The sequence below is a fragment of the Amblyomma maculatum genome, chromosome 9 (assembly GCF_055883805.1).
Source record: "Amblyomma maculatum isolate TAMU_Amacu chromosome 9, ASM5588380v1, whole genome shotgun sequence".
Classification (NCBI taxonomy): Eukaryota; Metazoa; Arthropoda; class Arachnida; order Ixodida; family Ixodidae; genus Amblyomma; species Amblyomma maculatum.
In genome coordinates this window covers 78,706,913-78,720,157 of record NC_139352.1, presented here as the reverse complement: position 1 = coordinate 78,720,157, position 13,245 = coordinate 78,706,913, and the positions used below count along the sequence as shown (strand labels likewise).

The following is a 13,245-nucleotide window of genomic DNA, read 5'->3' as shown; positions in this document are numbered from 1 at the left end:
ATAAAAGATCTATGATCAAGGTTAGCTGGCAAGTCTCGTTGCCTTGATTAGAGCCAAATTTGACAAAAGGGCCTATGTTGCACCTTTTACAGCCAGCAAGTTCAAGCATTCACCACGGCAACAGATACATGCGAAAATCCTAAACCCACATATTGTCTTGGCTAAAGAAGGGTTTTCGTCCACACTGCTGTGTTCAGCTTCAGTTTCGCTTTCACCAAAGTTTTCCAGTGGCCCTTTGGCGCAGACACAGCACAAAAGGAAGGAGCATAAACTGCATTTTATAGCCAAAGTTAGCAGAATTGGAAACTTGGTGCAGTTCGGCGTAAATGGTGCAGCAGTATCGCCAATAAGTCAGTGCTAACCAGCCCCACAGGGATTGATAACTGCAACATAAACATCTTTTGTGCGAGGCAGCATACGATTCTCCCAACACCCTAGCGATGAGCACAAGTTTTACGTTCAAAAGCTGATACACCTGAAGACATGTCTTCAATTTTTTTTAACCTTCAGTGATAAGAAGCTCATGGACCCAAATATAAGCTCATGGATCTGAAAACATTTCTGCAAACACTCAGTGCTGACAACTTTTTTTTTTTCAATTATGTGCCCTATAACCCTCCTGGATACCTTCCAACAAGCTAGAGCTGTTCCAAAATGAGTTCAATTAGTGAAAGCAGGATGGCCAAAGAGAGGAACTTACTTGGCTCGGCTCTTGGCTGCAGCCGCTGGGTCGGCTTGGTCCACACCAATGTCGAAAAACTTCTCCAAGCTGGGCACAAAGTCTCGCCGGGGCGATGAGCACGCTTCCCAGTTGTCCGGGCAGAGATTCCAGAGTCTGTTCATCTCAGAACTGCAGGCAACACACACAAAGCTTCCTTGCTTGCAAATTATTATCCATACTTGAGAGCATGTTTCAATGCATTCATTACCCCAATCGTGCTTAGGCACTCAAAATATCAGATGAAAATAAATGAACTGCCAGGATTTCTTGCCAGATGGCCTCTTCATTGCAGAACTGTGAAACCCAGGCAGGTTTACCAAGCAGTAGATGATTACATCATAATTAGATTAGTTGACATTGATATAGAAAGATGACAAAACCATATGTTAAAGCACGTACTGTAAACCTGAAAAGCGAAAATTCGTATTTGCTCCATGACCCACCAAATGCAGTGTGAAAACCATAGAAATTTGGGGTCATTTTACCATTAGGATTAGATTCCGCATAAATTTACCTTTAAGCAGACATCCTGCACTAATATCAGCTGAAACTTTGGCCATGCTGCCATAACTTTGTCGGAAATTTTATCAAGCTTCCATTGTAGAGAAATTTCATTCCAGCCTCAAAACAAACCAGCGGAAAAATTTTGCTGTGAGTGCGAGAGGTTGAGCGGAGCGTGTACCGAAGCGCACACAGGAAAGTGTGCATGAAGGTGCGCTGCCTGCAAGACAGATGAAGGGCGCACGGCCGATGTAAATGTGGCTGATGGCCAAGTGTGCCATCTGCTCCGCCATCTTGGGCAGTAGGAGTGAGGTTAGCAAACATCAATTGGTGGAAACCAATAGGCGGCACGAGCATCTGCACAATGCACAGCCAGCAAGACCGGACGCTGCTCTGGCAAAATGTTGTAATCAGTTGCAATCCTGCCTGAAATGGGCGCCAAGATGTGGTGCGGCGCCTGTACTTACAGGGACCTATGCTGCGATTACTGCATTTACCCATAAAGCTCGTTAAAAAGAATCTGGAAGGGTAGACACAACTCTCCACCTGACAACCTCACTTTCAACTCGGACGCTGTGCGTGCATGCAAACAAAGGCGTGCATGCCCATACTTCCGGCGCAAAGCGAAGGTCACCCTGAAATGGGTTCCAGTTCATCAGGTGTGATGGAGGGCACCGTTCTTGCTGTTGCTGACTTGGAGAAAGCAAAGCGAAAAAGCCGGTGTGGCCCGCCGCTGCCGGCCTTCCTTTCCCTGGCTACAGTGGTGGCGGTCGAACACAGCATCGAATCAGTGACGTGGTCGTAAACTCAAAGTCCAGTTTTGGCGGCAATAATGGTGATAACAAAAAATATATGTCCGCATCTTCCCCATCACGCACATAATGCCCAATTCCATCACAATTCAAGGCTCTCCCTCTGAATGGTCTGTGAAATGTTCTGGAGGGTTCTCTGCATGCAAGATGACGAATTTAGATGCTGCGAAATTTCAATTTAACGAAGTATATGACAGATTTTACCAACTTCGTTATATTGAGGTTCGACTGTACTGCACGTTTTTACACTCTCTATCACACATGGTTTTCTGGGCACCATCACAATGTTAAAGACATCACGAGCCTTGAATCAAGCATACCCGACTTAATTATAAACCATCTTTGTACTTGAGCACACAAATCAAACCTTAGAAAAGCTGCAGCGGGAACGCTGCAATGGAGGACTGCAGATAATTTCAGGCCTCTAAGGTTCCTTAGCGTATGCTGACATCACACAGTACAAAGGCACATTGCATCTTGCCTCCATGAAAATGTGACTGCCGTGGCCAGGACTGAACTTTGGTCACTCAGCTCAGTAACTGAGCATCAATACAGGTGAGCACGGAATAATTTATCAAGCTTTAAACAATACGCCCACTTAATTCTTTTAAATCCATGAAATAAGACTTTGCCCATTTTTTATTACGACTTGCTTCCACGTATCTTGTGGTACCAATCAAAACCTTGGGCGAAATGACGGAAAAAATCTTATCACAAAATCAACCTCAATCCAAATCCTTGTAGATCGACAGGTGCACACAGGTGCAAGATGAACAGATTGTTTGAGGCTGCCTCTGTTATTAGACTGATCCAAAATTTGGCTCCTACTCAATAACATTTTAGATTGTTCCAAAACTTGGCCCCTACTCAATATCACTCAAGAACTGCTCTGCCAAATCTTAAACTGCCGGAAAGAGCAGGAACAATGGCTGAACCAAGGCACTGCACAGAACACCAATCTGGAACTCTCATTAGACAAAATTCTGGTTATAAATAAAACAACACAAAAGAAAAGCCACAAAATGTCCTAAGTATCACACTAAGTATGGCATGCAGACAAGCAGAGTATATTGAGCTGGCTTATATACCATTTGCTCACAGACAACACTTGAAATATGATACCATAGAAGGGGCACCTTTTAACAAAAAAAAAAAAAAAAAAAAAAAAAAAAAGCTGTAATAACCTCGTGTCAAGATTTTACGACGTAGGAAAATTATGCCAAGAGAGCTGCTATAACTGAGGGCACTGCAAACTGCAAAAGGTTCGGAAAGCTGCAGCCATATGTGCATGCTTGAAGTGCAAGAAGACCAATTCGGTTACTGCGAAGCCATGTTTGCGTTACCTAGAACCATTAGGAACAAGGAAACAAAAACCGCAACTGAAGTTGTCATTTCAAATATTTCGTAAAAACCAACGTGATTAAGAACCACATTTAAGTACAGTACCTAATAAATTGTAAACTGCACTGAAGGCATTGCTGTATGTACACATCCTGACACATCTGTGAGCTTGTTTCATGCATAGCATAATGAAAACAAAGTTGAAACTGGCGCAAATGTGGGAACTGGCACACATGAAAATAGAAACACTAATTTCAAGTGGAACTTAACCAGCTGCTCTTCCAACTGGGGAAGCTGGAACATGGCTGGGATTGTAAACTTTTTTCTTTAGCCTAGCACAAAGACCCTCAACTAGGGATTGATAGAATATGTGAAGAAATAAACAAAAAACAAACAAATGAAGCACTGAAAGCAGTTTCATGCAATGTGTGAAAAGGAGACCACATACTCGCCAAGGACCACCTTCTTGCTTGCCATTGCAGCCTTGACCTCATCCCCTAGTCTCCTCTTGGGCCTGCGTATGGGAGAAGAGATGTGCCCATCAAAACCTGCCGTGTTATCGCAAATCTCCAAGCCAAAGAGGCTTCGAATCCTGCTACCGTTCACTGTGTGGTCTTTAAAAGCTACTACAAGCTTTCCAGAGGGACGGCAGCTCAGCAAGCATCACTCACTTACTTTCATGGTACAGTGTCAAGCATAGGACACACACTAAGCAAGAGAGCAAAGAAGTGAAATTTCTGCCGAGTACTCATTTTTTGGCATGACGCAAAAGAGATACGCAAGTTTTTAGACTTAAATCTGTACTGTCACGTGGCTTTAGTTGCAAAACATAAACATTGGCTACGACAAAACAACTGAGCTGAGTTGTCATAAACATGGTGATCATTTGGGTTAGTTGGTGCGAATCGAACATGTGTAACCAACAAAAGACACAGAAATACAAGAGAGAAAATACACGGGACAGTGCTGGACTAACAACTGAGGTTTACCTAAGATTAACTTGAGTTGAGGTCACATCAGGTAAAAATATAAAGCTGCAGTAAATAGCTACTTGTTGCCAGTCTGGCCTTTGAGACAGGCTGGCATAATGGAAAGATGAGAAAGTGATTTATACGGCAGTTTTTGTTTCCCTCATGTGAACTGAACTCAAATACGTCACAGCCACCATTTGACCACAAACTAAAACTTAAACGACACATGAGAAAAAAAATTCCGTTCTAATTTATTTACTGAGTGTAGGCAAATTCCTCGTGGCAATTCATGTACAGTAAAGACTTGTGCACCATTTATAAAATTAAGAAATAAAGAAAATAGTTGACCAGACATTTTGTGTGCCTGCTCTCACGACAAATTTTGGTATATACCATTTCAAGTAAACATATTATGAATGATTTGCAGTGAACCTATTTCGCCCTTCATTAGACTACCAGTGGCTCATAAAGCATGCAGTAGCAGATCTAAAGCATGGCTCTCTAAGATCCTTACAGACATGCGTAAGTTCTACGAAGACCTCACTTTTTGATGAAGCCACCCGACATATCATGGCTAAAAGACAATGCCCAATGAAACTACATAAGTGTGCACTCAAGGTCAGAATATGAAATGGATCATACCCGTCTGTAGACATGAACACTTCAGGAGCAATTGTTTAAAGATACAGAGTTGCAACACTGCATCTTCCCTCCCTCACAGAGCATGATAAGAAAATCAAGCTGGTGCAGTATTTCTGACAGCAAATGGATATTCCTGCTCAGCGTCAGCCCGCAACATATTCCTTGGATGGTAATAAAGTGCACCAGCTCTGCCGAGTTCTTCAACCAACAGCTCTGCCACTTAAACCGGACTGCAGCATGTTAATAAAAAAGAAAAAAAGAGAGGAAATAAAAAACTGTTATAAGTGTTCAATGCAAACGTAGTGTGACAGCAAAGAATCATTCAATGGAACGTTCTTTTTTGTTGTTGCTGTTCTCGGTGTCAAAAAGTCAGAATGGTAGATATGAATCTGGACGGGCTTGGGACTGCAGTTATAATACTACTCTGAAACTACTAACGTATCTTGAAAGAACACTTCGAGCAGCGAAAGGATGCATGTCAGTTTAGATGCGCTGGTTAGTACATTCTACACCTTCCTCCATTCTCGCCACAACTTCCTTCCATGATAGCCACACTCTGAATTGTTCTTCTTGTAACAACCATCCTCACTCACCATAACCTCCCCATTCCATAACAGCCACTTTTTGGAGGGGATTTCGCTCTTTCCAATTTGCTACCTTCCGAAAACTACTTGCCCATGGATGCCGAGAGTGACGATGATGGCGCAAAACTGAGTATTGAATTAATGAGAGTAAACATTCGAATACTGTATGAACATTTGCCATTGTGGTAATGAGAATTATAGTGACAGCTGGGGTAGTGCAAAATGCCAATGCTAGTTGAGTTGGAATATTTACTAGCCCCAAGTACGAGTGTGCAATGTCTGCTGCATTTACCCCCCCACACCCACATTAAAGCTACAGGCTAGGCTGCAGTGAATAATTCCTGACTTCACAAGTGATGTAACGAGACCGATCAGCACATGGCAACTGCGGTTAATCAGCTTGGCAACTCTCAACGGCTGAAATCGTAATAGGGCATTTTACTCCTGACGATACATTTTGCAGAAGCAGAATACAACATAGTTATACCTGTTCAAAATAACCCGCAGTAATATGTCCAAGGAACCAATGTAACTGTGCATTTAATTGCTGCATTTATGCTGAGGCAGAAAGAACAGCAATGAAACAGTGCCCACCTTGTTTCCCGCGGTGGCTCCACAGGCCGGGCTTCTTTGAAGTCGGGGCACCCTTCATTCTTCCAAGCATTCCAAGACTCTTCTCGCTGGAGGATGTGCTGCATCAGAATGTTGTATGCATTCACAATGTTAATTCCAGTGACCAACAGCCACTGTCAAAAAATGCCACTACAGCTTTCGCATCTGGAAAGATGTGTGCTGTGCCTCACTGTGCAGAACATATAAAGTAGGCAGAACACAAAAGGTTTCTGTTCTTCTGTCATTTGCATTGTGCAACAAAGTACAGACCAACATAGTAGTCACCGTTGCACATAGGACCACTTTAGCAAGTAAAATCTGTGAGAGCCGAAATTTGGGCCAGTCTAGTGCATGCCTGATGAGGAAACCAGTCAGAAACACAAACCACCATAAAAGAAGGCAGCCACAAGGAGGCCGCCTTCTTTGGGGAGCTAAAAGAATAGTGAATCTATCGCCTGCCATCTAAAAAAAAGCAAATTTTTCCCCAAAAGGTACAGGCTGCAATCCCTGCCATGCAGCCCGATGTAAAAGGCTCCTTGAGGCTTGAGCCCTTGAAATGCAGAAAATGAAACATCTGGTTGGGACTGTAGAGGTTTGTTTTTATAACTGTCATATTAACACGACAAAAATATGTGGGCCCCATGGGCTCTATGCATTTACCCCCTTGTCCATCACGCTTCTTTCAAGAATGCTAGCATTAATAAACGCTGCTTCCAAGAATGTAAAACGCTGCTAGTCCGATCGTGTCTGCCTCCCTTTTACATTCTTCACCTTTGTGCGGCTTTTTTACTCAACAGAAGCCAAGAGACCTCACAGCAGTGGCACTCTCACCTCACACAGCCACGCGCACACCTGCTTTTGCATTACCTTGGAAACAAAACAATGCTCCACAAACAGCTGGAGTGAACAGTAGGGGAGGCATGAGCCTTACCTTGATGCGGGCTGCAAACCCAACTCCGTCTGGTGGTGTCTCCTCCAGCAGCTGTTCACATTGCGGTCAAGACAAGAAAACGGGGAGACCCATCAGTCAGCAAGCTCTCGAAATCGACAATATGTATGAAAGCTCATCTCCCTGCCCCACCAAGCCACTGTCTTTACTCGTGTGTCAATCCACCTCCCTGTAATTATTCGGGGCCCTTAGAACTACAACGCTGAGGAGATGGATGCTGCTGCCGTTAGTCTACCGTTAGAATGACTCGCAGCTGCAATGCATGAACCTGTGGAGGCCTGCAACCCTGCGTGATGTTGCATGGAGGACAACTGTCAACAGGACTGTTCCAATCACGTAAAAAAATGGTTCACTTTCCAAATATCCGAGAAAATTGGCTTTGCTAGTTCTGACTGGCCGCATCATGAATTGCCAGTTCCATTTAATATGGAATGATTCAAGATGTCTAAAATAACATCAGACTGTTGCCTAATAGGCAAATAAAGAGAGAAAGTCACTCAAAAACATTAATTACTAGTTTTACTGCGCTATTTGCTGCAACGTTTCACGCTGTAGCTCACATCAAGACTATCTTGACACTGGCCCTTAGTTAACAATGATATTACCACTGCCTGTACAAACCAGATGATGCATTTAATGTCTGTCTGATGGAGCACCAATTAGAAACATATAACACACTTATAGATCCATGTATGGAACAACGCAGTGATTGCAATTTTTTTGTTTGCGTTCCATTTACTGTTCTTGCCTAAGACTTTCCAATATAGCCTGTATATTTTTCCTTTAGTACTGCATAATGACACCTTGCTTAAACTTCATTTTTTGTTTTCAAAATTTGTTCTTTATAACTCATACCTTTGCTTCCATTATAAACATGCAACACCTTTACCCACTGCTCAAAGAATAACACAGAAGGTATGACAAACTAATTAATGCACAGCCTTTCCAAGCACTTAATGACATGGTGGTCACATTTTATGTACAGCCTTTGTCAAAAGTATAAAGCCCAGAGGGTCTACTTCTGAGCTTGTAATGTACTCCCATGTTTCCAAACTTGCTGAAGGCAAGAAGATTTTTCTTCCTACCCTCTCCAATGGCTAGGACTTCTACGATTATTATACGGCTTAAAAGCAAACCCTCTGGGCTGTAAACTTTTGACAAAGGCTGTACCATGTGCCACACTCGATGTGTTGAGGGTCGCTGTCACTGGTGTGCTTTGCTATGATAGGTTCAGGTGAAGAGGCGCCCACCTTGTAAACCTGTGTGAGGGTGTTCTTCAGCCATGCAGACTGCTCCTCCGTCAGGATGTGGGTTTCCCTGAAAAGACAAGGAGGAGGCACAGATATTCAAATCTGCATGACAACCACAGCCACTATAGTAAGGTACAACAAACGTACAAAATGACAGCAGGAGACATTAATCAGTCTCTGAACAGCACGTACAAGAAGATGAAACCTAAAAAACGTGACAGTACCCCACGAACTACATTGCCTGACACCACCACCTCGCTGCCTAGGATGCATATTATAATGCTGTTTAGACCATGGTACAATGAACAATGGCCCATGGCAGTGTCTGCACACCCATAAGTGCTTAAATACTTATACTTTCTATAAATGCATATTCACCCACAAACTACACGAAAAATTGGGCATCCCACAGGTATTTTTAGAGAAAAGCGCCCGGACTACAAGCGACAATTTCAGCTAGGGACTACTACGTGTGACGATGTGGCTTGTAGATTCCCCTTCACAGACACAAAATGTTATCCCCAATTACAGTCTGATGAAGGCCCGCAAGAGTTTAAGTGATCTGTTAAAACTGCAGAAACAGCAACTTTGGCAGGGACGGCACGACAATCCCCAGCAAGTGCTCCCACAAAAAAGCAAGAGAGATGAGAGGCCACTCAACAGTTTAAAGCGCACGGTGGACTGCAGGTACTGGAAGAGGATGAGGAACTGCACCAGCACGTAGCGGCGGAAGTTGCTGTCACTCAGTTCTAGCTCCAGCAGCTGCACGGGAAGGGGTACAACCTTCGTAAAGAAACAAAACTGACAGCAGATGTGTGTGCGTCTGGCATGTTGGCGGCATTATCTACAGTCGAGTGCTTTCTTTGTCTTCTTTTAGGTGGCACTTATATCGGTGCTGAATCACCAGCACCAGAGACACAGTAGAAGAGAAGACACGCGGGACAAGCATAGACTCAAAAATTATTTTTCCTTCAGAAAGAAAGCAACAAACATCTGCCAAACCACAGGTGAGCAGATGCGTTGTTGTATTACTTCTCGATTAAAAAATGAGGTGTGAGACAGGCCTTTTCGTCTGTGTCTTTCTCTGTCTGTGCTTCTCGTGCTGGTTGTTCAACATGATGCACCCTCAATTAGTCATTATTCTTCAATCAATTTCACTAACTTGCAACTGTGCCGCCCGAAGTTTTGGTTTATTGAGGAGGGTAAGGATGGAGGCGAGACGACAGCTCCCACAGGATTCAAAATGTATGCGGAACTGTAAGGCCCCTCAGGCAACTTTCAGAGGCCACAACAACAAAAAGCCCTAGATACAATGCACGACCTGGAAAGTGCAACACGTGGCCGTGAACGCATACAATGCCGCACATGCCGAACGCATACAATGGAAAGCAAGATTTTTAATATCAGGTAATAGACATGCTAAATCGCTATGTTTCTATTTTGGATTTCTGTTTGCCGACAAAGGCGTTCAAAGGGCAACTCCGGGCAATTTTGTTTTCTGTTGACAATGTACAGTAACGCTGATAAATCTATGTTTTCTTTATGCCAATATGAACTTTTTCTATGTTTGTGTGGCATGAGCAAATGTTCAATGTAAATAATGAAATCAAATTAAGCCGCCCAAGTCCATAGTGGTTGAAAGAATAGAGCCATGCTGTATGAATGTATGCGTGCATTTTTTGCTTTATTATTATTAGTGTTTTTTTTTTTCCCCTTGGCTTCTATGTTCATATTTATGTATTGTACCAGCTTTCCCATGTACTGCTGTAGACTGCTTAGTTTGTTACGGGGGCAGAGACCTCATCAGGCAATCATGCCTTTTGTCTCTGCCACCCGCAGGAAAGAGTGATTTCCTGCAAATAAAAAAATGACTGACTGACTGACATTGCAACTCCAACTGTCTAGCTACTCAATCAAGGCAGCAAAAGCCACAGGCTGAAGGACGTATCACAAATTCTCTCATACACACCTTTTGGCTGGTGAGGTACTTGGCAAAGTACACGGACTTGCCAGACGAGCTATCCGAGCTCTCCGGCAGTGCCCACTTGGCTGTCTTTACGTCGTCTAGCTTGAAGCTGCCAAACACCGACAGCACATCGCCAGAGTACTGCATTCCAGGACACACCATCACAACACACTCTGTAGAGCCACAAACCATCTCTTTTTTCTAAGAAGGTTGCTGATTGCTGACATGACATTAAAAAAAAAAAAAATAAAAAAATAATAATCAAGCTAAGTTAGCGTGAAAGCCTCTATAAGGAACCTAATTTTTTTTTTTCTTAAAAACAGCCCAACACTGGAATGGTCTTCCATCTGAAGTGGCAACCATTATCGACTACAGCAACTCCAAAACTGCCATCGAAGATCATCTGTATATTCGTGTTAATCGCCTTTTGCAGCCCACCCCTCATGTAAAGTCTCCGAACCTTTGAGTAATATATAAATAGCGTTTCATCTAATGGGAAGTTAAACCCTGTAAAATTAACTTATATGTGGTTGATGAAAGGCAAGTGAGGTGTTGCTAGTGAGGTGTAAAAGCATGTTGTAAAAAACAATACTGCCCAACCAGGTGCAGGACAACAGACGGAAGTAGATGTGATGCATAAAGACTTGCAACTAAACTTGTTTTATGCTCTTTTTAGCCCCATCCTTGGTTTCATACTGTTTAGCAGTCTGCATATAGATTTTGTTAGTTTTAAATTATGAATATTTTTGTGGCACTCTGAGATCTGTACAAAGACTATATAATAAATACAATTAATGTGTGCCCAAGTTCACCTGAAAAAGGAAACTACGCAGTTTGTTTACAAATCTCTCATGTACGATGAAAATCTGTCCTGCTGGCCAGCTGGTCAGCCGGCTGATGATTGAAGAAAGTGAAGTAACTAAACTCCACTTAAATACTGACAGTTAGCGCACCTCTGACAATTGCTCACAAAATATCCATCAAGCAAGAAACCTTACAACAAAGGAATAACCAAGCGAGCCCAACTTTCTTCAACGAGAAAATTTTGAGAAACTCATCATTGAAATAGGAACCCCCCTACAGCAATCCCTGCCTCAAGAGTGAGCCCCAACTTGCCAATGCCGTCTCTGTCACCTGAATACATGAACATCACTGATGCACACTGCATTTGCACACTTGGTGCAAGAGGGCAGCACTTGCCGAGGTGAACTGGCGCCAGTGGACCTTGTTGTAGCAGAGTATGGGCTGGCGAAAGTAGTCCTGTAGGGACCAGAACTTGCGGTACAGATTGTAGTCCACGGGCACGGCACTGCAATTAAGCATCAAACAGCACGGTCAAATATTACAGGTCAAGGTCAAACAATCAATCAAGGTCAAACATGACATGTCAAGGTAAAACAATTAATCAAGGTCAACCATGACAGGCCTAAACTTTCACTTTAGAGAAATGAGCTCTAAATACTGCCTAATGCATGCAGGCACTAAGGCTCAAAAGCAGCGATCAGAGTGACCTGGCTCCCCAAACTTTTTGGACCAGCTTCTTACTCTAAACACTCTGTAGAAAGTGCTCGCAATGGAAGCAATATTCCTGTTTGGCTTCTGGTTTCCTAAGAAAATAATTAAATCATCTGAAAAAAAAAAAAAAAAAAAAAAAAGATAATGAAGATTAAAAAATGGTCCCGTTTGCTAGTCAAATGTGTCTATTACAAAGTGCTCCAGAGGTCAGTGCTCTTGCAAGCTTCTTTTTTTTTTTTCCCTTTTAAGTTCTCTGTGCTGTCCAAACTTATCTGAAGGCGTTACTAATGTCGCACTCCTAGTAACTGTTGGTTCCTTTCTAGCATTCTGAATGCTCAAAGACATTACGTCCGTGATGTCAGCTTCGCATGTCTTTTTCACGGCTTTTCTCTTTGTCATTTTCTCCTGCGCCCTGGTGGCGTACGGAATCTCCCTGCTTAACCAAAGGGTAAGCAGCGTGCAGCACAGTCAAGATTCGTCTCCTCAAGATATAATTAAGTGGGTGGCCTCTACTGCAGTGCGAACAATTACACAACAAAGCTTCTACTGCAATGCGATTATCACCCATACGATAGTCTAAATTGCAAATTTACCTGATATGTAGTGCGCACCAGAGAATTGAAGGTTAGTGCAGTTCTCGCAGGCAAAGTTAACAAGTTTCATGCACGCTTTGTTCGCTTTCACTGGTCCTCTCGAACCTTCTGTGTTGAGATTATTTTCATCTGAAGCTTCCTTCTGCAAATACTGTTTTGCTTGGGGCTACCATATGTCACGAGCATACAGACGGCAAGAGCTGGTCAAGCTGGTGGATCACAGGCATCAAGGATCTCTTTCACTGCCATCAGTGAAAACTATGTATATTTTTGTCACAATCACGTCTATACATATATCGCATCTTTCAGATGTGCCTCTTATAAGCCTAGAGCGTGGCTGTACAATCTGATAAAGTGCACCATCATAACTGCAGCCATAGGCCAGGTCAAGCTGCTACTGACATTTTGGAACTACTAAGGATTGCATGTTTTCTATTAAAAATTGAAGAATATGAAAAATGAATAAATCATTGCTGATCCGTGCCAACTAAGGAAAGAAAAGACCATAAATTCGAAGTAGTGTTTATGCATTATGTGTCTTGCACAGTGATGCAACATCTAATATATAAATATAAAAGGATACAGAAGGCAGTAGATGCCTCCTTTAGATACCTCCCTGCATCCTAATGCCATTCCTTACCTTTATGATGACTATCATGATTATTAGTATTATTAATTTGTTTATACTGAAATCTTGTTTCCATGATATTACCATACAACAAATGAAATTAAATATACAACAAAAAGGGTGCATAATTGGACACAATGGGGTCACACACCACATACAA

At 42.7% G+C, this 13,245-nt stretch overlaps 1 protein-coding gene across 1 annotated transcript in view; it reads right to left on the bottom strand.

The window, feature by feature from the left end:
* Positions 1-13,245, bottom strand: part of Hpr1 (THO complex 1-like protein Hpr1) — a 28,337-nt gene that overhangs the window by 9,514 nt on the left and 5,578 nt on the right. Inside the window, exons 9-16 of the mRNA XM_084579192.1 lie at positions 11,550-11,658; positions 10,353-10,490; positions 9,045-9,145; positions 8,384-8,450; positions 7,116-7,166; positions 6,167-6,264; positions 3,824-3,889; positions 701-850 (exon numbers count right to left, since the gene is read on the bottom strand). Coding sequence (XP_084435318.1) covers positions 701-850; positions 3,824-3,889; positions 6,167-6,264; positions 7,116-7,166; positions 8,384-8,450; positions 9,045-9,145; positions 10,353-10,490; positions 11,550-11,658 — 780 coding nt within the window. The remainder of the gene's footprint in view (positions 1-700; positions 851-3,823; positions 3,890-6,166; positions 6,265-7,115; positions 7,167-8,383; positions 8,451-9,044; positions 9,146-10,352; positions 10,491-11,549; positions 11,659-13,245) is intronic.